Source organism: Zalophus californianus, chromosome 6 (assembly GCF_009762305.2).
Source record: "Zalophus californianus isolate mZalCal1 chromosome 6, mZalCal1.pri.v2, whole genome shotgun sequence".
Lineage (NCBI taxonomy): Eukaryota > Metazoa > Chordata > Mammalia > Carnivora > Otariidae > Zalophus > Zalophus californianus.
This window is the reverse complement of record NC_045600.1, coordinates 141,534,231-141,560,254: the sequence shown is the minus strand read 5'-3', so window position 1 is coordinate 141,560,254 and position 26,024 is coordinate 141,534,231. Positions and strand designations below refer to the sequence as shown.

Here is a 26,024-nt window from a genome sequence, read left to right as displayed (position 1 = left end):
GAGTTCTCCATCAGTACTGGCCCCTTCACACCACCCTCCCCCCAGCAGCCATCCCAACACCTGCACGCCTGAGCCAATTTGCCATCCACACGGAAATATTTGCAGAAACAATCAGCAGCCCAAGACCAGGGCTGTGTGCACGTGGACATTCAGTTCTCAGCAGCGCCTTGAACTCAAGATATGCCTCCTTCCCCCCGAAGCCCAACCACAGAATTGGTGAGAATTGGCTGTAGCCAACTCGGGAGTCACTCTGACCCCCTGCCCCCCACTCCGAACCCCGCTCATTGCCCTTCACTGTTGAGGTCTGTGGACCCTTGGTGTTCGGGCTGCGCTCCAACCGCAGTCTGCCTTCTCTCAGATTTGGTGACTGATGCCCAGAATCCACCTTTCCCTGCCTCGGGTGACCACTCTGTCCTTTCTTCCCACACTCAGCCCCTGGCAGTTAGGTCACAATGTGAAGCAGAATTTGATAGCTTACCCCTTCGCTGCTAAGGTTCCTGGGTGAGCCTCCTGCTGCCAAACCTCATCGTCAGGCTGCTGACGTGGGCACCTCTGCATTATCTTGGGCTGCCACTGAGAACATTGCCCCCCGGTGTGCCGCTCCCGTCTGCTTTCTAGTGCCCAGGGGGCCGTGTGAAGACTTGTGCTGACTCAGGCCCTGCAGAGATTATTGGACCCCCCATCCGTGTATGTATTTCAGAATAAAAACCATTAAGCCATCCCAAGACAAAAAGGAAAGGAAATCCAGCTCAATTCTGATTTTTCCCACAATGATACTTTGAACGTTATTGGGCACCCTCTCAAGTAGATCCTTCCCCTTCTGCGTTGCCCTTGCCTTGCTGGTGCCCTAAGCATGTGCTTGGTCTATCTGTGGGTAGTCCAGCACTGGCGCCCTGACATCAACGGGGAGGAGCTCTTGTAGATGGAGGCACAGAAGCTTTCTCGCCTTCATTTGGTGTCTGGGTCCCGTGTTCCGAAACAGGATGGCATTTGGCAGAGTCCGAGCCTGAGGCCATCCTCAAAACACATAGGAACCAATTTGCAGGCACTTTTGACTCGGCACCCCTCTTGGTGCTCTTCAAAAAATATAGGACTCTCTGTCTCACTGAGGCCTCTCTCTGCTGTCACTATTGTATTAGTCAGCTTTGCTTGGGGAATGGTTATTCCCCAAACTCTGGGACTTTGAGCACACTTTTTTTTTTTTTTTTTTAAACTCCTCTTTGCTGCTGTTGTGGCTCTCCTCCACGTCTCTTCTCCTTCTTCAGAGGCCGAGGGAGCATCCCTGTCTGGGTCATGGAATTCTCATGGCAGCAGGAAAAGAGTATGAGAGGTTCTGTTTGGACAAACTCATATCAACGTCTGCTCATGAGCCATTGGCCGAAGCCAGTCACAGGGCCCTGCCAACGTTCGTTTCAGCCCTTCGTCCCCAGGTGGCAGCTTTCAGAGGTGACCTGGCATGGGCAGCAGATGGGTGCCTAACGAAGGTCTAGGTCCCTTGGGGATACTTTGGGAGGCTCAGGGTACTGGGTGAGCCCCTAACAGTGGTGCTGCTCTTGTGGTCCATAAAGGGACTCTGTAGGGTAGCCTCACCTTTAACAAGATGCTTCCCAGCATCCACCCACCTGGACATGCATCCTCTGCTCATGCCCAGTGGTCATAGTCGGCTTGGGCTGCCCTAACAGAATACCACAGACCTGATGGCTTAAACAACAGACCTTTATTTTCTCACAGTTCTGGAGGCTGGACGTCCAAAATCAAGGTGTCAGCAGAGTTGGTTTCTGGTGAGGCCTCTCCTCTTATAAGGACCCCAGTGCTATTAGATGAAAGCCTTATTACCTCATTTCACCTTCTTTACCTTCCTGAAGGTTTTGGGTCCACAGACAGTCACACCAGGGGTTAGGGCTTCAACCTGTGAATTAGGGTGGGGGTGGGGGGACACTTCAGCTGCTAGCGCCCAGTATCCCTGGGATAAGGCAGCTTTCATGCGCGTGATCTAATTTCGTTTTCTCAACAAGCCTGTGAGGAAGTTATCAGCGGCATCATTTCCACTTTACAGATAAGGTGAAGTGACTTGCTAGTTAGTAAGGGATTCTGGACTGGAATCGTTTGACTCCAAATCACATGTTCTTTGAACTGCAGCATGGAGGGTGGGCCTTAGAAGGTTAGAAGTGAAGGACTGAGCACCTGCTGAATTAGTAACTATAAGTGTTATAGAGTATCCAGAAAACTGTTTACAAAATACTGTTGAGTACAGAATATAGACCATGAAAATAGATGTGCTCTGTGGGTACAAGCCTTGTAAAAGCTGAATAAAACTTGAAAAGGAACAGAAAGCATGATGTACTTGGCCTTCAGGGTGCCAGGGTTCTATTTCTTTTTGTATTAAAGTTGCCCTAAGAAATACATTTTTTTTAAGATTGTATTTTATTTTAGAGAAAGAAAAAGAGTGAGCACGAGCAGGGGGAGAGGGAGAGGGAGAGTCCCAAGTAGACTCCCCACTGAGTACAGAGCCCGATGTAGGGCTCAAGCCCACGACCCTGGTATCATGACCTGAGCCGAAACCAAGAGTTGAAGGCTTAACCGACTGAGCCACCCAGGCGCCCCAAAAATACATTTTTAAATAACAGAATCTTAGCTCTCAGCAAGCCTAACACCATAGTGTTTCACGGGCTTCCTTGCTCCAAGTCCACTTCAGCCCCTGGCTTCCCTGACTGAACACCAGATTGAGCTCATTTCAGTACCATTTGGAGGGAGATCAGCTACCACAGGGGTAGAGAGTTGCAGTAGTGCCACAGTGAGGAAGAGAAGAAAATTAAAATGTTAGCAGAGACCATCCCCCCTGCCCCCGCAACTGAGTCCAAGTAGCAATACAGGATTTGGGCCCATGGGGATGAATGCAGAAGAGGCAAGTGTAAATAGCACATATGGGTATCATAGGAAGTCTGTAAGACGTTCCAAGAACTTTTCTGCTTTTTCGGAACCCCTTCTAAAGACTCTCAGCCCCACCTCTCTAGGCTGGCCTCTGAGAGCCAAGTCTGGAGTATTTGTGCTCTGAGACTCCTCAGTGAAAATGTGTTTTCAAGTACATTTAACATCGCTGTAGTGAATAGTGGTTGCATTACCAGAGAATCCTCCCTTTTATCCTGGAACACAGCCATCTGTCCCTTCTGTCTACTGTGTAAACAGGCTCTGAAAAAGTGTGGGTATGTATCCTCTTGATTTACAAAGGTATTTCAACTTGTCACTCCCTGGAAGAGTGTGCTGTATCGTCTGAGATCAACAGCCCGCTTATCCATCACGATGGCTGTCTCTCTTCCAGGCCCTCAGAAGTTGTTGCTCACCAAGATCTCTTTATTTTAGGAGTTAACAGATTAAGGTTGTAAAAATAGATTAGAACCGTTAGACTCAATCAGCCCAGACATTTTATCAGCCCACTGAGGAGAAATAGGAGTCATCCCCAAATCCAGGGTGAGAAAATCTGTATGTTTAACAAAGAAAAATTAATGACCAATTCTTAGCTAAAAGAAGCTCCCCTATAAAAACATATTCCATTATGTGATTCCTTTCAGAGTAAGCTAACTATTCATATATGATTCCATTTACATAAAAGAAAATCTGTTTTCATATGTTTCACAAACACAGCCCTTGCAGAATAGTGTGTGCACATCGCCACACATCATGTGTGTGATACAATGGCCCAGCCTAGTGTTTGGTCTTCGACAACCAAAACTAACTTGCCTTTTATGGTGCCAGTCTCAAAAATGTTACAAATGTACCCTAAGCCTCCTTAACAAAGGACTTTGGATTTATTGAGCATGGATTTACCCTGAATCTGTTTATATTTTCACTTGTGCCATTTGGGGGAATAATGAGTTGCACATTTTCAACTTGTGTTGAGGTAGTATTCTCTTTGCTTAACGCAGGGGCTAACATAGTAAGTCAATCCCGGGGTCGGGTGTAAGCGTTCAAAGCCTGAGAATGGGTGTCCCACCCAGAGAAAGCAGCCGCTCTCAATTTCTGCCCCTTCTGCTGTGTGGGAATGTGGGACTGGCGTGGCCAAGGGGTTCGGGTTGTTCACTGGAAGCCTCAAACCGGAATTTTTAAACATTGTCAATTCAATCAAAAATTTAAAAAGACTCTCTGCAGAACAAGTAGTCCACAGTCTGTAGGTGTCCAGCTTATCTGTCTTAGATATGCTTCTTGTGCATTTCAGGTGTACTTCTGAGTGTCTGGGGTGTGATGTATGAACCCGTAGTCCCACCTCTGAATTATGACAGCTTTTAATATTATCATTCTTTCAGCTCTCACCTTAACACACAGAAGACTGTTTTATTTTTTTTTTTAATTCACTTTTTTTTTTTTAAGATTTTATTTATTTATTTGAGAGAGAGAATGAGAGATAGAGAGCATGAGAGGGAAGAGGGTCAGAGGGAGAAGCAGACTCCCCGCCGAGCAGGGAGCCCGATGTGGGACTCGATCCCGGGACTCCGGGATCATGACCTGAGCCGAAGGCAGTCGCTTAACCAACTGAGCCACCCAGGCGTCCCCAGAAGACTGTTTTAAATTGCTCTGTAACCCTTAAGGAAGAGCTCCACGTGCCACGTGGTTGGATTTGCCTTGACTCGAGGCCCAGTCGTGAACACCTGTAGAAACCTGAAGTCGGTCCTTTCATCTGCTGTTGTTCCCTGTTGTTGTTCTTGAGGGTGAATGGCAATTTCACGGTCACGGGCCGACTCCTACCCCTTCTCTCGGCAGCCCTCCCTTCACCAGGCTGATAGCGTGCGGGGGACCCGCCACCACGGGCTGGTAGAGAGGCCATCCAGGACCCGCTTCCACCCTCTCCATCGAAGGTCCGGGGACAAGCCAGGACGACAAATATCCTTTTTCGTTGTCTGGGGGGGAGGTATGAGTTTTTGAAATGTTTGAAAGGTTTTCAGGACTTATCTTCCCCACAGTTCCCCTTTGGCCTCAAAGCCTTCATTTTATCTGATGAATGGGGGCAATAAAAATAAATGAGTTGGAAACTAGAAACATCTCTGCAGCTAAAAGTTGGAAAGATCATCGCGGGTATTTACTTGATGAAAACATTGATAGAGTTGAGTTAAGGGACGGAACATAAACAACCTGTAACCTAGCCCTGTTGCAAGGCCTCCTCGGCATTTTCTTCAGAAAGCAGCCAGGTCAGAGCTAAACCTGACTTTGAACCAGGTTAGAGAGAGTTAGTCTATCTAGCTCAAACAGAGAGACAGATAAGTGACTAATTTTTATTCCTGTTGACCTGGTAACCTGCCGTTAGAACTTAGAGAAGAAATTTCATAGGATCTTCTCTATTTTTTGAGTTCCAAACTCAGCAAAGGACACCTGAGATATAAAGCTGGTAGTTAGGAAAATTCTTACACTGTCCATCCGCCAAATCCTATGCTGTTAAGTAGGAATAAGGAGAAGGAGATTGTGAGTTCCCCTGGCAATTTCGTTTAACTGGGGGCCAGGGCCGCGGGGGGGTGGGCGGAGGTCACCCGCTGGAACACCAGCTCTGTGCTCAGGGCTTCAGGGACACAGGACTGAGCTGGGTTTTGTGGAGGTTTTGTGGGAGAGGACAGAGAAGCAGTGTGCCAGGAAGGCTGGTGCTCTCCCTGCACGCTCCTCACGGGGGGGGGGGGGGGGGGGGGGGCACAGGAAGGCGGGGCGAGTGTTACTGCAGAGCCGAGTTCCTGGCAGTGATGGTAGAGCTGGCTTCACGAGAAACCAGGAAGTGGGGGGAGGGCACGCATGTTTGCTGAGCACCTACCCATGCCAGGCACTGTGCTGGGCAATTGATGCGTCACGTAGTCCTCAAAACTCACTGAGTAGTTCGTTTTGTTTTTTTTTTTTAACCTCCGTTTTCCAAGGAGGAAACTGCGCGTCAAAGTCACTTGTCTGAGATTCCACTGCTGAGGTTGGAAGGGCACAGACTGAGCCCCGGGGCAAGCTGAGCCCCGGCCTGGGCCTCTCCCCTCAGGGCACCACTCGGTGGGTCGGCCCAGGTCCCCCCCCCCGCCCCCCCCGCCGCCCCGTCAAGAGAGGCCCTGTGGGAGGAGTTGTAGGACCCACCAAGGGAGCCAGGACCTCTCTTGCCTCCCCCACCCCCGTTTCTTGCTGTCTTCCATTTGGAGGCAGGGAGAGTGACCCCGGGAACACAGCACTTTGGTCCGTGAGAGACGCTGACTTGTAGTCTTCGTGGATTTCGTGACCACTGGTCCGGGACGGTGGGGATGACGACTGAGTCCTTGGGTTCGCTCTGGAACTGTCCTAACTTCCATGGAATCCAGCTGATTCTTCCGCTAGTGCACACGTGTGGATGGACTGAGTACATCAGACCGTTGTCCAGATGGCTGGGAGTTTTCAAGCAAAAGGCTTTGAGTGTTTCTTTGCCTGATTTAACAATATATCTTTCTCCAATTCTCCATTCTCTTTTTCTCCTGTAGGTGTTCTCTCTAAATATGATAATATGTACGTGGCATATTTATAAATACCTGTTTGTAGCTATCTCAGATCCTCTTTGCAGCAAGTGTGGTCTCAGTACTGACATGTGCTCACTGCTTTTCTAACTGAAGGAGTGACTTAGAAGAGGAGGGGGTCGAAGGAAAGTGACAGGACGAGGAAGGTACTCGTTCACGGAAAAATAATTTAGGTGTCCACCAGTGTCAGGCCCCGCTCCGACCCTGTAGGTGTAACGGCGAGCATGATAGGCTCCCTGCCCTCACGGCGCTCTCGGAGATCACAGCACAGTGTGCTGAGTTGCAGCCGGGACCACGCGGGCTGCACGAGCTCATAGGAGGGGCAGCCTGGACCAGTGTTGGCCGGAGAAGGCATCCTGGAGGTAAATCTGAGGCTTGAAGAAGCAGCAGGTAAGGGGATAATGCATTCATGTGTTCAGCAGACAGCTACAGTGTCTCTTCTCTGTAGAAGTACTGTTCTTTTTTTTTTTTTTTTTTAAGATTTTATTTATTTATTTGAGAGGGAGCACGAGCAGGGGGAGAGGCAGAGGGAGAAGCAGGCTGCCGGCTGAGCAGGGAGCCCGACACGGGGCTCGATCCCAGGATCCTGGGATCACGACCTGAGCCGAAGGCAGACTCTCAACCCGCCTGAGCCACCCAGGTGGCCCTGTACTGTTCTAAGCACAGGACACTCGATGGTGAATAAGACATGTCCCTGCCTTCATGGGTTTACAGTCTGGGGGAGGGGACAGCCAGCAAACAGTACAGCAATGATTAAGGCAAGTGACCGCACATGGTGGTAAGTGGTACAGAGAGAGGAAGACAGCTGGAGAGGGAACATTCCAGGCCGGGGGAATGTCTTGTGCAGAGTCGCGGAAGGAGTGACTACACTGTATGATAGGGTGTAACTTGACCCCATGTACGAGTCACCTTTTGACAGCAACAGCAAAAAGCAGGTCACCTCCAAAGGGGAGGGGAAGCAAAAACTAAATATGCCCGTAAATTAAAGATCATCACACGGTACAGGTCTGAAACGTCTCTCCGTATGCTCTTCCTAAGCATCTAGCTGGGGGCCTGGGGACTGGACATCTGCTCGTTCAAAAAAGCTTAGGCCTGTCCATAAATGGACAGCACATCTCTCCTGCAGAATCAAGGGACCATGAGTCCCATGAAATATAGGAGAGGGATGATTTTATGTCGAAGATGCTAATAGATTCAGGAGAACTTAGATTCCATCTTTCCTTTCACGCCACATTCATTTGATTTAGAAATAATTTGCTTTAAATGGTGGCCTTTCACGTGTGTGTCTGTTACCTCCCTAATGCCGCTTACCCACTTCTGTCCTTTGCAAGTGTTAACGCTGGTTTGAACAGTTTGTTAGGACAAAGAGAAAAAATGTATTCAGACTTGTTTTTTTTTTTTTTTTAAGATTTTATTTATTTATTTGACAGAGAGAGACACAGTGAGAGAGGGAACACGAGCAGGGGGAGTGGGAGAGGGAGAAGCAGGCTTCCCGCGGAGCAGGGAGCCCGATGCGGGGCCCGATCCCAGGACCCTGGGATCATGACCTGAGCCGAAGGCAGACGGTTAACGACTGAGCCACCCAGGCGCCCCAGAGTTGTCTTCTTACAGCTGCTTCTTGGCTTGGAAGTTATTTTAGAAGGGGCAGATCAGCCTAGACAAGGGTTCAGTCCTATGATACATAAAATGAACATTGTTTCATAAATATTCTGGCTTCCACCCAGAGCGGGCAGCTAGAGCAAGCAGAGCTTGGGCTGGGGAGATTCCTTCTGCAGTGGGCGGCCGTGGCCTCCGAGAAGGCGAGTGCCGTGGGCTTTGTTGCTGGCATGGGTGGCCGCCACAGGCAAAGACCAGGATGCTGTCCCTCTGGGCTCTGGCCTGGGGCCACCCTCAGGGCACAGGAGAGGCACTGCCTGGTCCCTGGCTGGGGCCTGGGTTTGAGAACTCAGAATACAGGCTCTTCAAGCGCTCATGCCTTCAGCAGCCCTCTTCACTCCTCGAGGGCATTAGACAAGGGTCCCAAACCCCATCCTGCTGAATTTCTGAACAATTAACATAAGTATTATCCCTGTGGATAATGCAGTGAGAAAGAAGGGGACACAATGAAGAATCATAGAAAATGCCTTCCCCTAAATGTATTTTTAGAAAGAGAGAAAAAAGAGTGAATGTCTGAGAAATTTCTGATTTATATTCCCAACAAGGTTCAAGAGTGTATTGCATCTGGGAAACCAGCACGGACAGTCGTGAAGAGAGGCATTAAGACTGGCCAAAGTTAGGAATGGCTTTCGTCTTTGGAACAGGCTTTGCTTTGATTCTTTTCATACAATGAGATGAAAATTTTAGGGCACTGGTTTATAGAACACTTTCTTTGACACGCATGGCCTGTTAGGTTTGAGGAAACACTACTCTCTGTCCCCCCACCCTGAGCTTCGCAGCCGAAGCTGGGGCTCCGAGAAGCCCTGCAGTCAAGAAACGGTCTCTTCACCCAGGACTAACAGAATTTATTTGATCACAACACCTGATTTTTACCTAATACCCATCAGTGATTTCCATCGTGAAGGACGAGGAAATGGCTGGGGTGTAGAGTCTTCAGGGGAACCGAGTCAGACTTCAGAATTGCCCATGCCGTCTGGCTGTCACTCGTGTGCTGAGGGAAGCGGGAGGACGTTCTCGTACACGGGAGGACTCCAGAGGACCCCGCTCCTACACTTCCCTTAACATTTGATTTTACGATGTGTTCTAGCGGGACGTAGTTGGATAATCAAGGACAAGAGGAAGTAGCGTGATGGCAAAGACCTGGTTGAGAAATGAGGAAGGAACCAAACTGTGACCAGCTTTAGGTCTTTAAATCTGACCCTGGAACTCGTCTTGGTGGGCGGGTTCTATCAAGCCGACTCGGGGTTCCCTCGCCCCGCCAGCTACACGGGAGGTCACAGGCCTGCCCCGCGAAGGCCGGCCCGGGAGAACCCGGAGTCCTCGAGGCTAGGAGAGAACGTGGCCGGCGTCCAGACTGCCTCCAGCAGGCCGGTCCCGAGCCCTGCCCCAGGTGCACTTACCACAGGGGAACAGGAAGCCGAAAGAAGAAGCCCGGCTGTGCTCTCCAGCCACGAGGCAGGGAGCACAGAAAAGAGACAGGGTGGAACTCTCTGGCGCTTCTGTGGCTCAGTGACCCCACCCATGGGTACGTGGGCCAACAGATGTCCTGTCTTATCAGCAGAAGAGCTACTCCCCTTCCTTTGGGGAAGAGTGAGTAAGAAGCTTCCCTCTGCGGCTGCCCATGTGGAGAAGGAGTTAGGGGCGCCCCTTTGTCGCTGGGTTGAGGCAGGAACACGAGGAGGAGTTTCCTCTCCAGAGCTGTAGGCACTTGGGGAGCACCTCGGTCAGGGAAATACTGAAATACGGGCGGGTGGGCTAGAAAAGGGGCAGAGGCGCCAGGGGGGAGGAGGGGGGAGGCTTTCAGGTGGAGGCTGAAGTACTTTTGTTGTGAAGCTGAAGGGGCAGCAGGAGACTCAGACTTGGGGTCCGCGCGCTGTTGGCAGCCGGGGGTCTGGGTTTGTGACTTGCTGCGCTCCCAGGGCCGCCTCGAGCCAGAGGCCGGGGTGGGGCTACCCAGGCGAGCTTGGGTGGTCCCGGCTCTGTGTCCTCAGCACGCCGCCTCAAGTGTCTCCGGCCTCCGGGGCTGCCCCCGCTGCAGGGCACCCAGCGATTCTGCGGCCCTTTGCCCCGGCAGCTCCTTGGGGAGAGGCTTCGAGGCCGCAGACCTCCAGGAGTGGCAGGATTGGAGGCAGAGGAGGAGGTCGCAAAGGAGCTGGGAAGGAGTGCATTGGGTGGGGCAGATACAGAGGTGCAGGTGGAAACGTCTTTAAGTCTTTAACGTAGGCTAACTGACCAGGGGGTGGCGGGGGGTGGTCTAGGAGCTGGTCTGGCTTGCTGAAAACCCTGCGTTTCTCTTTGGTTGCTAGCAGCTGGTAGGCATTCCAAAAATGTTTGTTGAATTAATGGTAAATTCAGGTTTACAAATAAGGCTATTTTCCCCATCCTGAGGTTGTTCTGTAGGACCTGTCAGTGTGGTGGAGTAGTCAGAGCCACCTGAATGAACCTTTCTGAAATCAGCAGAAGAAATGAACCTTTTCTAGGTTTCCCTTTGGTTGACTTTTTTTTTTTTAATATTTTATTTATTTGATAGAGCAGGAGAACACAAGCAGGAGGCACAGCAGGGAGATGGAGAGGGAGAAGCAGGCTCCTTGCTGAGCAGGGAGCCCGATGTGGGACTCAGTCCCAGGACTCCGGGATCGTGACCTGAGCTGAAGGTAGACGCTTCACCGACGGAGCCACCCAGGCACCCCACCCTTTGGTTGACTTTAACCGTCAGCCGATGATAACATTGGTGGTTCTCTTGATGCCAACAGTTCTCGGGCTTTTTTAATATTCAATAAATGAGACGTGACAGTGAGAATTAAGAATGCTCAGAGGTCACGTCTCTTCACATTTGATGCCTCAGCCGGGTCGTATTAAAAATCCCAGCCGAGCATGGTGGTGCGTCCGGGCCCCGGCCCCTCGGGAGGCTGAGGGGGGCACGGCTTGAGCTCGGGAGTTTGGGGTGTAGTGTGCCATGCCGGTCAGGTGTCCAGGCTAAGTTCCGCACCAACACGGTGACCTGCAGGAGTGGGGGACCACCCGGTTACCTAAGGAGGAGGGGTGAACCTGCCCAGGGCGGAACAGGGCAGGTCAGCAGGGGGATGACTCCTGTCAATAGCCGAGGAGCTGCAGCCTGGGCAACATAGCCAGATGCCCGTAAAAAATAAATTTCAGGAAATCACTACACTTCATGCTGTTAATATACATCGGAGAGCTTGAAATGCTAATTGGAACCTTAACATTGAAGTAATCGGTGTTTGATCATGATGTTCCTGTTCTATCCCTGCACGCTGCGTTGTGTTAGCTGGATGGAGATTCATCAAACTGCAGGGAAGGGAAAGGTGGCTAACCACAGGTGGTGGGAGTCAGCGCCTCCTCACTAATGGCTCTGTTGGCGAAGATGCTGGAGCGTTTCGTCTCAGGGGGAGGGGGAGCTGCTTATTTCATGACCACCTTCGCCTCTTCTCTCTCCTCCTGTAGCATATTCTCGTCTGCCCTTCGTCTACGTGAAGCTTAACAGTTAATGTTGAAGAAATGGTTCTCTTTTGAAAATCCTCTCTTCTATTGTATTGACTTCGATTCAGATGAAGGAATAAGCTAACTGGATGGGACAAAATGAATACACAGAAAGTGAAACTTGGGATCATAACGCTTCTCCTCACAGAGGAGGCCGTTCACACCAAATCACTGGGAACCCGTGAGTGCCACCTAGTACGAGTGCCAGATCCTGGGGCGCCCAGCCCAGGCCTGCGTAATAGGCCCCTCCCTTCCCTCCTGAGCCCAAGCAGGTGGCGGCTTCTATATAGAATCATTAAAGATTTTTTTAGCAGGAGAATATTATGATTAAAAAATTTTTTTAAAAGATTTATATATTTATTTTTAGAGAGAGAGAAAGAATGGGGGGGGGCAGCGGGAGAGGGAAACCCAAGCGGACTCCACATTGAGTGCGGCGCCTGACACGGGGCTCAGTCTCCCGACCCTGCGACTACAGCCCTGAGCACACGACAGATCTCATGCGACTCTCTTATGGTTATAAGTAATGGGAATCCTCTGCTCGAGGAAAGGAAACTCACTGGCTTATGTCACTGGAAGCCCAAGGGCTAGATCCAGGGGTTCATACGATAGCATCTGTGAGGTGCCACGTCTGTGTTGACTTCCCGCAAGGACAGGCTCTCTCTTGCAGAGCTTTACAGGACTCTCAGGCTCAGCACCCCAGCTGAGGGCACTCCCTTTCCTCCTCTGAGGCTCTCTTGGGCTTGTTTGTGTCATGAGCCCATCCCTGAGCCGATCACTGTTCCCAGGGGTATAAGGTACCTTGACTGGAAATACTGAGCCTGGTACATCCCCCCGGGACAGAGGGGCCCACGCAGAAGGATGTCGTCACCAGGTTTGGGGTGAAGGGCGGGAGCAGTTCTTGAAAACAAAAAGATGCTATGCAGGCAAAAAAAAAAAAAGACCCCCACATAAATCACAAAGAGGGCGCTGGTGGGAGGAATAGGTTTTCCAGAGGAAGTTTATCAGAGAGAGCATGGAGGAAGAGCTGTTGGTGTATAGAGAGATAAGAACCAGAAACTCGGGTATTTAGCTCTCCACAGTTCTGGCTTCTTCATTCTGCTTCACCTTTCCATTAATTTTATTTTTCCTTTATTAAAAAATTTCACTTTGATGGTAGTACGTTCGGAGCCAGTTACTCCTCACAGCCCCTGGATGAGAGTTGGCCAAGGTAAGCAAGCTGTTTTAAAAGCTATGGTGGGCACGTGTTGTTTGTCGATTTCACTTTCTCTTATCTACCTTGAATATGGTTTTGGAAATTTCTGATATGAATCATAGACTCTTGTTTTCTCTTAGAAAACGTAGGTCTTTCAGGTAGACTCATAGGCTGATATGGAAGTCTAAGATGAAAAATCATTTTAAAAATCTAGATCTTCATATTTAAAATCAAATGGAAACACACTTGGACTACATCTACCAGTAGGATACCCTGATTTGGTATTCTTTTATTTTTTTTTTTTAAATATATTTTTTAAAGATTTTATTTATTTATTTGAGAGAGAGAGAATGAGAGAGAGAGAGCACGAGAGGGAAGAGGGTCAGAGGGAGAAGCAGACTCCCCGATGAGCAGGGAGCCCGATGCGGGACTCGATCCCGGGACTCCGGGATCGTGACCTGAGCCGAAGGCAGTCGCTTAACCGACTGAGCCACCCAGGCGCCCCAGTATTCTTTCATTTGAGACATGGAAAAATAACTGTCTTCGCTCAGGGTGTCTTAGCCGCTGGAAGGAGTGAAAGATTTAATAAGCTTCTCAAAATGTAATTTGCACAGTGGATTTGATTTAGGGTCTCTGAGTATTTTTGTATACAGAGGATATATGCCCCCCAAAATTGAGTATTTTTGAGTATAGAGGGTGACAGAACCTAAAACTAACTGCAAAGACGGGTGTATCCATTGCTTGTGTGGTATCATTCTCAGATCACCAAGTCAGATTTAGGAGACATTGAAGTGTACGTATCAAAAAAGAGACATTCAAAGTGCTCTCTGCGTTGAGGTTGACTCTCCATCCACCCTCTGGGCAAACCCTGACCGCGCACTTACGGTGAATAACGTAGTCAGGACCTGGGAAGTCCGTATGAGGATGAGTAACAGCAGGCTCCCGCCTCCGGGCGGGTCTCGGCTGCCCCCAAGAATCCCGGGATCCAAGGTCGTGGGGTCGATACGATATGGTATGTTCGGTCATAAAAAGACATCTCCAGACCGATATTTCGAAAATTTGTATCCAAGGAAAAGGTGTCTGCAGCTGCCCAGAGCACCGGGAGTAGTGAGAGAAGTATTTTCGTGAACCGGACACCTGAGCCAGCTGTGTCCCTCCTCACGGCTGTCTCTGGGAAGGCACTTTTCACCTCCGGATTGTCAGGGCTCCCCCTGCACACACTCTCGGGGTGTGTGCCGAGCAGTGACTTTTTACACATCTGGACTGAGACCTCGTATCCCCTAGAGAGGAGTCGGTCATAGATTTTGAACTATTTCAAAGATGCTTGTCTGCCCTTTTTAAGACAAAACAAAACCAAAGCTCCATATATGCCTCGCTGGCTAATCCTGTTCTCATGGACTTGTGGTGGTTTTTAATCATGGAAATCAGGAATCATAGGAATCGGAGAGATCACTCAGTCTGACCTCATTTTAACGATGTTGAGCAAAATGAATGAGGCATGGAGTGTTTGAAGTGACTTTGCCCAGGTGAGTAGAAGAGCCAGTTCTCAAACTCAGGCCCGAGGCTCCCCTTTGCTCCTGTGAATTGAATGTCTTTACTTTTTCTGTCATTCTGGTTTTTAAAGGCAGCAGCATCCTTGGAAAGAAGAAAAGCACCCTGGATTCAGGCTGACATCTGCTCTTAACAGGTACCCGGGTTGATTCCTAGTAGAAAGAAATTTAAAGACGACCAATTTGATTGTCCTGATGTTCTTTATATATTATCCAGTTGCCAGAGGGTATTCATGTCACATGTGTTTATAGGAAGTATTTTTTTAGCCTAGATCTCCCGCCATTTATTGACTGTCTGCACGGATAGTACCGAATACCTAGAGGGGGTCCCGGGGGGACTACAGGGCTGGCTCTTACTGTGTGACTTTGACTAAGTTACATAACTTCTCTGTGCCCCGGTTTACTCATCTGGAAAAGGTAGATAACAATACCTCTCTCACCCTGTGAGGGTGGTGGGTGGCTGTGAGGATCAGCTAAGATTTATAAGAAACGGGGGAAGCATTAGCACTCAGTCAACGTTAGCTCGTGTCGTGATCGACCTGGGCTGGACTCCAGGGGTGAGTGTTCTGTGGAGGTCAGTGTTTTCAATCCTGACAGCAGCCTTCAAGAATGAATATTATTTTCTGTTTTAAGAGATTAAATGACCTGTCCAAGGCAACGTAGCTAACATGTGATGGAACTGGGATTTTTTTTTTTAAACTGTTTATAGTGCAAAATATAAAACATACACAAAAGAGAAAAGCATTGCTAGAAGGCCCCGTGCCCACACTTCGGCTTTGGTCGTCATCTGAGTACTGCCGTAAACCCCCGCCGCAGCCCCGCTAGGTAGACTGTTGCACCTGTAAACGTCTCTAACAGGAAAGGTTGCTAAGAACTTCTTTTAAAGAAAACACAACCACAATGCCATTATTACACTTAACAAAATTAACAGCGATTCCTTAATATTAGCCAATACCCAGGCTATATACAGATTTTCCCAGTTGTCTGTCTGCATTTGATTGATACTCTCTTGCACCTCTTTGCATCTCTAAAGGAGCTGGAATCCAAACCCGGGGGTCTCTCATCCCAGGGTCCGTGCTCTTCCTGCTGCCTCACACGGCTTCCGAACCCTCCCCCGCTCCCCGACCCTTGTCCGAACACAGCAACTGCCGCGGTGCCCATGAGGCTGTCACCTGGAACAGACCACAGAGAAGCATGTTAGGCTAATTTGAAGTCTCTCACAAGTTCTTTTTATGGCAGATAGTTTGACCCTTGGATGAGAAAAAGTAAATAATCATCCCTTACAGCTAAGGCTATGCAGAAATTGGAGCCATCTGGGGCAATTTCCGAAATTTGCTATATATCAGGGGTTCCCAGACTTTTTGTCTGAGGACTCCTTTACAGTCTTAAAAAACCACTGAGGCCCTCCAAGAGTGTTTGCGTACATGGCTGTGGCTGATATTTATCTATTGATATTGGAAATGAAATTGAGAGATTTATAAAGGATACTTGTTAATTTAAAAATTAAAAAATAGCAGTAATAAACTCATCACATGTCAACATAAAAGGTACCTTCTTTTAGGAAGCGCAGTTATGTTTTCTGAAACAAAGAAGACTTTATTGAGAAGAGTGGCATTGTTGTACCTTTTACAAATCTCTTGAAGATAGCTGGCTTCTCTGTTTATGCGTTCCGTCCACGGTGACCTCACAGCCTCACTGCTGGCAACTCTGCCGTGCTCGTAGGAGAATGAGAGCGGAAGGGCAAAGAACGTTCAGTATTATTTTCAAAGTTGTCTCGACCTTGCATGCTCCCTGAACGACTGCTGTCAGGGACCCTTCATACAGGAGGATTTACTCTCAGATGGAGAGAATCTGGTGCAGAGAACGTGCTGGTCCCAGCTGTCTTCTGGGTTGCAAGGGAGAATGGGAAGCTCCTTAGGGGAAGCTGTGAGTCCAAGCTCTGCATTGTTGAAATAGATCATTATGCCCTTAGCCTCAAAGTGTAAGACCATACAGGTACAGATTAAAATCTTTTTGGGTGTGGGCGATCCTCAGAGGCTGTTACCGATGTGAGGGACTTCAGGTAGGTTCAGACTCCTCATCTTAAGGGTGCTTGACTTCTCTCCTTTGGTAATTTGCAGCAAACAATATTGCATTCTTACTAAGGAAAAATGGATTTTCAGTAAGACTCTCTCCTCCTCCCCTTAGGACCAATTCTGATTCCGCTCTTCACACGAGTGCTCTGAGCGCCAAGCCCCAGGACCCCTATGGAGGAGGGGGCCAGTCGGCCTGGCCTGCCCCATACATGGGTAAGACACACAGGCCCCTGCTCACAGCGTCTGTGCTTTCTCATTCTGTTTGGAATGACTCAAGCTCCGGGATTTGGCCCTCAGTCACCTCTGTTGGCCACGTGAACCACTCTTGATGCGTCTTCCTTTCCCTGTCTCTTCCTCTCTGATCTACCCCAGCCTACCTGACCAACACTCATGGCTTTGTTGTCACTTCCGTGGGGCCATCCTTGACCTTCCTCCCTTTGCCAGCCCGGAACTACCCGTGTCCTTGTCACATGCCAGAGTTCCTCCGGGCTCAGGCCTGTCTTGGCACCTGTGCCACTCGACTGTCTTCTCTCCCCCTGCTCAGTGGGGATTTCTTGAAAAGTCAGCATCTTAATGGTCTTACCGCCAGCGCGGTGCCCGGCACAGAGGAACCCTCAGTGATGGAGAAATTACCCAGTGGCTTGCAGGCACAGAGCCCTTGCTAGAACACACGCTAGGTGCTGACATCTCACCTAACCGAACCTGAACCTGGCTCGCTGAGACGCACTCCACGCCTGCCTTTCCTTCTGGGGGTGATAATCTAGTAGGAACAATGGTCTTGAATTACCCGTTTCATATGCAGGTTGACTCTTGTCCACAAACAGGGCTAGGTGTTTGGTCTTAAACCTGGAATAAGTAAATCTTGGTCAAGATAACCCAGGCTTTCTCGTCGTCTTTATTTTTCAGACCATTTGAACCCGAAATAGTCTCTGTTCGGAGAACGTGCAAGGTCTTGTTTCCTTGCACATAGTAGGGGCGGGATTTAGTAATAACTGTCGCTGTATCTCTTCCCTTGATGGAATTCATAGATGACCGCCTTTGCCTAAACATTCCCTTACTTTTCAAGTGTGAGATCTACGAGAGTCGGTCTGGGCCATCTAGCCATGTTTCCCCCCATGGGAATGGGAGCGTCAAGCTGGCACAATGTGGGAACTGGACGGGGAGCCTACTGCTCACTGCTTAGAGGAGTGGGGTCTATGGGGAGAGGTGCTAGTTTAGCTCCAGGAGAGGCAGATACAGGAGCATATAAACAAAGGCAGAAAGGCAGAGACTGTGATCACTGGGGGTGCCAGTAAGTACAGCGACATCCTGGTCTCCCTGGATGGGGAGGGAACCAGGTGGATGGGTTTTGACCCTGGAGCCCTGGATACAGAGCTGCCTCTCTGCCTCTTCCATTGCTTCGTTTCTCTTGTCCTATCTGCAAAGGTTATGCTTCTGCAGAAAGAGCCAGAAGCCTGGATCGCAGAAGGCAACCATAGGTGATTTAAATAAAGAGCCTTTCAGGCCTGCACGCAGAGAGAAAAAGCGCAGAAAGGGATTAACTGGGTGCAGTATTTATGCCAGGAGCCCTGTAGCCTTTGAGGGGAGAGAGGAGAGATGTCGGAAGGGGTGCATGAGGAGGAATCAGGCAGAACTATGTCAGTGTTGCTCCTGGCAGACAGAGCAAGAAAGAAATCCGGGAGGAGAATTCCTGGGTTGACTTGAGAATCGAGGTGGTCACTCCTTGTCAAGTCAGCGGCTGGAGGTCGTGGGTCCGCAGCGTCTGACGGGCGCGGGGGCGGGGGTGGGGTGTGGGCGGGCCCCCAGCTCCAGCGTCCGAGCCGTGGGCCTGCTCGTGCACACTTGCTGTGCAAGTACAGCAGAGCTCAGAAACACGGCCAAATATGGATGTGTTTACGTGGGAAAGCCAGTGTGTTTAAAATATTATTCAAGTCTCCAAGGATGGGGATTATTTCTGGAGAATTATATTTGTTGGTGGGAGCTATTTTAAATAGTTTCGTGTATTTTCCCCCTGTAATTCATTAAAAGTTTTTCATTTTCTTTCCTTTTGGATTTTAAAAATACCAGCTAACTTTGCAAAAAGGTATTTATTATAGAACCAACCAAATAAAGTAAAGATTTAAAAAGCAATGGGAAAATACAATTGAAGCCCAGGATTCGGGCTCTAGCAGAAGTAATGGTAATTGCTCTTTCCCTGGGAATCCTTCCTGAGCAGAATGATGCAGCCTCTGTGTTCCCACTGTCTGTTTGTTTGTTTCTTTGCAAGCTGATGATAAGAGAGCATCTGCTCTTACTTAACCACATGAGTAATAAACTGGTACGTCCACGAGCAGGAGTTTGTGTCCTCAGAGAATAAAGCCATTAGTCTGTTCATGCTTCGTAATTTTCACAATGGTTATTGAGTTGCATGACAATTAGGTGTCAGTGGTAAGTGGTCGATGTAAATGACAGGAATAAGCTTATACAACCAGACAAGGTTTTTAGTTTCTTCTCATTTCATTATCCAGAATCTGTGAAGAGAAGCGATGACCAGATTTCCCTGGCGACAGGTGTAGTTTGCCATTTCACATGCACACTGCCGGGCAAGCGTAAGGGCTCCCTGTGGCCCTGGCTGTGTCCCATAGCCCAGAACTGTCCCCTAACAGCCCTCCGTTCCCACGTGGTCATGGAGGTGGGGGCTGGGGTGGTCCCTGTCCTTTCCGGGAACAGTCTAGAGCTCAGGACCGAAGAGTGTGGGAGAATTGTCTTCTCTGCACCCACAGCTGTAGATAGATAATGAGTTGTACCAGCTTTGGGAACCGTAGCCCCAAGCTCCTCCCCTGGGGAAGAGGCAGGTCTTGGACCTCCGTGACCTGTCAGCAGGCAAACGCTATGACCCGCATGGTTAAGGAGAAGGTCTAAAATGCAAACAACCCCAAAGGAAGTGAGCCTGTTAATGACCCCTGATTGCACAGAGAGGACAGAGAGGGGAGGGCACAGGCATCCCAGATCTGAAGAGGGGCCGAAAGCATCACCCAGCTGGCAAGAGTGCCCAAGTGGGGAGGCTGAAGCCCCAGACGCTTGTCGTGAAGGGACCCTGCTCTGCAAATCCAGCCGGTGCGAGGAGTCTAGATCTGTCAGGCAGGGGAGCGGGTAGAGGGTACATGGTCTGTGTTGCACTCGGGAGGTCAGCGATCAGCGGCTCGGAGGCCTCCAGGGTGCTCGGAACCCAGATGCAGCCCTGGCCGCGGCCACCCCTTAGCCCTGTGGGACGGATGTGAGTGAGTTTCCTCTGTTTCCAGATGTCCAGTCACAAAGCGTTCCCTTTTTAGTTTTAACGCTTTATTTCTAGTTGTATCCTACAGTATTTTGTGACCCAGTAATAGAAGTCCAGGCGTGGCTACGCCGGTTCTGCGTTAGCTTGGCGCCCACACAGCAGTTAGCGCCACCACCCTTGTTCTGCTTACCGGGGCGCTAAACCCGGGAGCCGGGTGTCTGTGATCACCCTCATTCCCGCAGCCCTCACACCGTCAGCAGCCAAGCCCCGGCGCTCCTGCCCCGCAGCGAGCCTCCGAGGGCCTCTTTCCTGTCCTCATGCCCGGCCCCTCCTTCCTTCTTGCCTGGACTAGCCTCCCGGTTTCCCACATCGTCTCCCTGCCTTGGGGGCCTTCCCCTTCCATCTGTCCCGCCCCCCGCCGCTAGAACACTCTCTCCAGAGCTCAGCTGTAATCCTGTCAGTCCTGTTTCCTGCGTCCTGCCGAGCTACCGGCAGCCTGCTTCAGTGCAGCCCCCTCTGCCGTGCCTCTCGTCTCATGCTCCAGCCCGACACCGTTCCTGCTCCTGCCAGACACACTCGGCCTCCCCTTCCCTCTCCTCCTCCTCCCGTCTCTGCACTGGGGCGTCCCCTTCCGCCTCACTGCCCAGAGTCCGCATCCCCCCAGCCGTCGGACATTCTGGAGGCACACAGGCCCGACCACGCATGGTGCGGTCTCGGGGCTGCTCTGAGGACAACGCGGACTGCCTCACAGTGCTGTGAAGCCTGGCCCGTAGGACGTGACCCGTAATGCTGGCTCTTAACTATTGCCATCCTCGTCATTATCCTTCAGGGCCTAATTCACGTACCACTTCCTCCATGAAGCCTTCCTCCTGTGCCCGTCTGAGGGAGAGCGGTGGCACTAACGGGAGAGCAGGTGGGGTTTCTGCTTGCCACTCAGTTCCGTCAGGTAGCCCTCAGCTGGGCCCCCGTGTTTCAGGGCCAGGTCGGCCTGACTGAGGGAGCCGAGGGTGTTGGGGTCTTGATAATGAACAGATGTTGCAACATACCATACCAGGTTGCTGTTTATTATTTGTAACGGGATAATCACTGTGTCGTGGTCAGAATGGTCAAGTTCCCAGCCCCTTCCCAAGATGAGGGCTCCAAGGAAGACAAGAGATGAATCAGAAGTTTCTCTCCCCTCCTCCTGACAGTGCTGACTGTAGAGCTTCACCTTTTGTCTCTCGGCACCTCATTTTCTGATGTTCTGCTCACCTTGCTTTCTTTGTTTTTTGTTTGTTTGAAAATTTTATTTTATTTATTTTTATTGAGTGGGCTCCATGCTGGGTGTGGAGCCCAACATGGGGCTTGAACTCATGACTCTGAGATCAAGACCCGGACTGAGATCAAGAGTGGAATGCTTAACCGACTGAGCCACCCAGGCGCCCCTTAAGATTTTAAAGTACTCTCTCTATCCAGTGTGGTGCTCGAACTCACGACCCCAAGGTCAAAAGTTGTATGGTCTTCCCGCTGAGCCAGCTGGGCAGCCCTCACCTTGCTTTCTTCGGATGTGTCAAATCGGGATTAAGCTCTGGCCTTGTCCAGGTCCCTCAGTAAGCAGGCCAAGGACGGTCTGCGGACAGTCCTCAGAGGTGATGGTTAAAAACAGATTCCGGGGCCCATTCTCACACCCTCTGAATCAGTCTTTGAGGCTTGGGCCCACGAAGCTGCATTTTAACAGGCTTACCCAAGTCTTCCCGTGCACTAAAATAAAGTCTTCAATTACTAACTTAGGTTCTGCTTCCATGGGCTGAGAGAAGTTCTGTCTTTATGAGTATGCTTAATTTATCAACCTGTTGGTGCTCCTGGGGATTTTCAGTGTTGCCCCTGCCCCTGGGCTCCACCGAAATCGTCTGTCTTCTACCTGTTTTAGAGAATTTGCTTCCGCGTTCCAACTTTTCACCCGCGCTCTACCACCTGGCCACGCCTAGCACTCCCTCAGTGCAGGAACTTGACGAATGCATGTTGAATGAATGATCATTAGACCTTGTGTGGAAGCTGTAGTGGCTCATCAGGTTAACCGATAGACTGAGCATCTCCAGAAACTTTATCTAAACTTTAAGCAAGCACTTAAGTATATTTAAAGGCCCAGAACTTAAAACTTTGGCCTGATTTTATACTGAAAACTCATTTAGTGCATTTGATTGTCTCCAAGGTGGATGGTCACACATCACATTCTTGGCATAATTCATGGGTTTTAGCTTAGAGCAATGGAAAATACTATACTTTGTAATCTGGGGTATGTTTTATGGATTAAATATATTTGATTCAGCCAGAATTTATTCCAAGTCAAATGTTTACAACTTTGTGAATAGCTCTCATACCCGCTATTTGAATTGACAGAGACTGCAGATAAACTTCTTTTAGAAAATAATTTGATTATTTGCAAGCAAGATATATATAACAACATACAATATGGGACTTGTAGTCTGTCCCTCTAGACATGCATGGTACATGTGAAACAGTCACGTAGACTTTTGGAGTTACCTGCCCTTCCCCACCACCACAACTTACAAGAGTTTCAATCTGTATTTTTTTATTTTGTGATTTGAATAGAGGTTCTCAGACTGCGTATATTGTTCTTTCAGGACAGGCAGTTAAAAAAAATTAAGACTGAGATCATTTTAAAGGAAAAGTAGAAAGGAGCCAACTTTAGACTCAAATAGGCCATACCTATTTTAATTTTAGTAGAAACACTAATGGACCTTGAATGAGCATCAGTGTACCAAAATTGCCTTGGAATTTTCACAATTCTATTTCAAATCAGAAAGAGTCACTAATTCTTAGATAAAATTGAAAGCACCACATAAAAGTTGTTTTTTTTTTTTCTTTCCCACCAGGTTTCTGTGATGGTGAGAACGATGTACATGGGGAAGGTATGAACTGCTTTCACCTACCGGCGCTGAGCGAGATGCTGACCGCACTGTCTCTAGCCTCCCTTCATGCTCCCGAAACTCCTGTTTTCAGGACTTCCCCAAGGGCCGATGGCAGCTGATCGGTTCACTTTTCTAAGAGGCTGTATAAAATCCAGGCTAGCCACAATCAAGGGCACAGGAGAGGAACCGTGTACTTGGATCACAAAGACTCCCTGTCATCCGAGTGCCCACACTCCTGTGGTCACACGGTTGTGCAGGGAAGCTAAAGTTGTAACCACATGAAAATATGAATGAATCGGTCGCTCAGACCCTTAGTTATCCCAAGACCCTTTCCTTCTCAGCTGTCTGTCTCTTCCTACTTTAGAAAGTTTTGCAAGTCAGTGATTGACAAACGTAAGTAAACAATGCCAGAGAAAGGCAAATTGATTGCAAAACGAAATTGCAGAAATTGTAGGAGATAACTGAGTTTCATAAAGCCAGTTGATGTTGGAGATCTACCGAGATGACACTGAGAGCCAGTGACAAATGAGTGGCACAGTTCTTTTATTCATTCGGCACCAGGCACTGTTTTCTTTCTTTGAATCTTTATAACCTCAAATTTGACTTGGCCAAATAAGCTCTTCCGAAGAGAGCTTGAATACCAGGATTAAGAGAGACACCTGGGAGCGTGGGGGCACCCCAGAATATCCGGGCAGACATGACGGCCGTCTTCCTGGCACCGAGTAAAGAGCATTGCATCTCAGAATTTGCTCTGCAACTTTGGTCTCTGTTTCAAGTGACTTCTTTCCGGGGTCTGTTATCCTTGGGTGCACGGACTGCCCTGTGTGGGGCTAAGACGGGGCAGCCGTGACCCTCACCAAGACCTAACAGCATCTGTAGTTTCAAGCAGTCACCAGTGTCTCTCGTGATGCACCCTCTTCCTGAGATCAGATGGCATGATCCCCGTTTCTCCTGGCCAGACAGAGAACGATAACGCAGAAAACCCTGGAATGGTCCCTCGGCGCAGAGCTGGCCATCCTGCGGCTCTGCCTTAAGCCCTCTGGGTTCTCCGTTCCTGTCCACGCCCCGCTCCCAGCCCATCACCAAGCAGCCTCACGGCTGCCCCGTCTCCCCTGTGGTGTTCCTCTTCTCCTGACTCCTCATTTCGTCCCTCCTGGGCCACTGTGGTCCCTCCCCATCCCATCGGCTTCCACGCTCTCCTTGCCAAGCTTGCGGGGCCCGCTGATCTGGCCTCAACCTTCTAAACCTGATCTCCTGCCTGTCCTTTACTTAGGCCAAGCTCCACTGAGAAGAGCGGCTCGACTCCATAGTTGCCCACCGTTTCCTCGCTTCTAGGCCTTTTTTTCTTCTCTCTCCATCTCAGGAATGCCCTCTTCCTGTGCCTCCAAAGGCCTTCGCCCGGCCCGGCTGCAGAGGCCCGCACCGACTCTTCCCTGTCTACACCACAGCAGCCCTGCACCCTTGGGTTCTCGCTGCTCCTTGCAGTCCTGGGCTGAATCCATGTCTCACTCCTCTGTGGGGTCCCCACAGACATGCTCACAGCCCCTTCTCTAGTACATGGTCAATGCATATGTATCATACCAGTCATTGTTTTTGCAAAGATAATTTGGCCAAGGGTGGGATGGCTGCCTTCTAAATGCAGTGAATATGCGTTTTCTCCCCCCCCCCCCCTTTAGTGCTATCTTTCCCGGGCCCATTGAAAGAAGAGAATCTGTTAAACGTTCCCAAGCCACTGCCAAAACAACTGTGGGAGACCAAGGAGGTAGGGGAGCAGTCTGTTTGTTATTTGAATATTTACACTTGTGAGATCATTGTAAAGTCTTGCAGTGGGAGAAATAAGAAGAATTGAGAAAAAAGGAAGTGAGGATGTCAGGGGACAGAGATGAAAGAATATATTAGGGAATGATGGTTTAAATGAAACTGACCACAATTTTTTTGATGAATTAGTACAGTGATCTCTTGACTTACAATTTTCGTGTGAATTTACTCATGCAGAAGAACCTATCCGTCCTTGACTCCTCATTCATGTTCTTAAAAGCTCTGAGGCCTGTGACCAGTCATAGGCAGATTTTTCTGTTTTAGAGCCAAACCTTCTCCCCGTCACCAGCTTCTGTGCGGAATTGCTGGTTTACCAGATATCCGTTTCTTTGATGAAGGGTATTTGACCTGAGTCCTCAGGGAGTCAGTAAGTCAATCATCTGTTCTGTGATTTCTCTGAGGCTCTTGAGTATTTGCATGTACAGCTGACCACCACCACAGCTGTCTGTGAACCTCACCCACCGTGGAAGGAGCATGGCCCCATGGTACTTGACTTGGCCTTTCTTCCCATAGGGAAGCTGTGTTTCCTTTGAAAGAAAACAGGTCATCTGTTCCAGCGTTAGTGATGCTCTGTTGCAACTGTTTGTGCTGCCTCATGGTCAGATTCCAGTTTCTTCTGCCAGATCTATCAAAGTCATCATTAGCCTTAAGGGGGGGCTTGAAAGGACCTTTTTTTTTTTTTTTTTGGTAAAAGCAAGATGTATATAATGTTTTTTGTCTTTTTGGGAGGGGAGGGGGAGATATAATTTTAAATGCACGTACTTCGGGGCGTCTGGCTGGCTCAGTCGGAAGAGTACTCGAGACTCTTGATCTCGGGGTCACGAGTTCGAGCCCCACGTCGGGTGTAGAGATGACTTAAATAAACTTAAAAAAAATTAACATACCAAACAGAGGAGAAACAGTCACACTGTCCTTGTGGCCGTGGGAGGCACAGGTGGTTTTGGAGGCTTTTATTGGAGGACGGCCCTATCTTCTCCAGCGGGAAGGGCAGCGGCACCCACTCTTCCCCAGGTGCCAGGGACTGCTCTCTCCGGAAGGAGGTGTTCACCCTACTTCTTAGGGATTTGCAGCACTCCATAAATCGTTTCTGGGAGAAGAGTTGAGTCAGTGGTACATTCATTTTCCCCAGCATCTATTTATCGAGTCCCCGGCACCAGGTGCTCTAGCTGCAGGGATAGTACAATGAACAACATAAAAAACCCTGCCCTGTTGAAGCTTATGTTCTAGTTGAAATACGTGTTTCCTTCTGACATTAATTTCCTTCTTCTTCACCCTGTTTTGTTTTTCTGTTTTCTTCTTTTCCTCTGAGGCCAATTGGAAAAGTAATGCTTATTTAGAAACTCTCTCTATAAAACATTGGCCTTTTTGAGGGAAATAATATTCACCTAGAAGATAAATTAACAAGACAAAAATTAAGAAAACTCACGAAGGTCATGCCTCCCTTGTGCCAGGAAAAGTCTAGTCCGAATTGAAGTAGCTGTTGTGTGCAGATGCTCTCGCTTGCGCCGACTGGAGCCGCAAGACACAAAGATACTTTTAAAAAACTTGAATTTGACTTTGCAGTGAGTAA

General features: G+C 49.3%; 1 protein-coding gene across 4 annotated transcripts in view; it reads left to right on the top strand.

Annotated features, from left to right (window-relative positions):
* CRTC3 (CREB regulated transcription coactivator 3) overlaps nt 1-26,024 on the top strand; it is a 96,226-nt gene that overhangs the window by 51,946 nt on the left and 18,256 nt on the right. For 3 of the 4 annotated variants that reach the window (XM_027569685.2, XM_027569684.2, XM_027569686.2), the window contains exons 3-8: nt 4,756-4,875; nt 12,797-12,858; nt 14,468-14,530; nt 16,581-16,681; nt 22,601-22,636; nt 24,313-24,398. In XM_027569685.2, the coding sequence (XP_027425486.1) occupies nt 4,756-4,875; nt 12,797-12,858; nt 14,468-14,530; nt 16,581-16,681; nt 22,601-22,636; nt 24,313-24,398 (468 nt within the window). Of the gene's footprint in view, nt 1-4,755; nt 4,876-11,615; nt 11,833-12,796; nt 12,859-14,467; nt 14,531-16,580; nt 16,682-22,600; nt 22,637-24,312; nt 24,399-26,024 lie in introns of those variants that run through there. The other variant, XM_027569687.2, reaches the window with a different exon arrangement.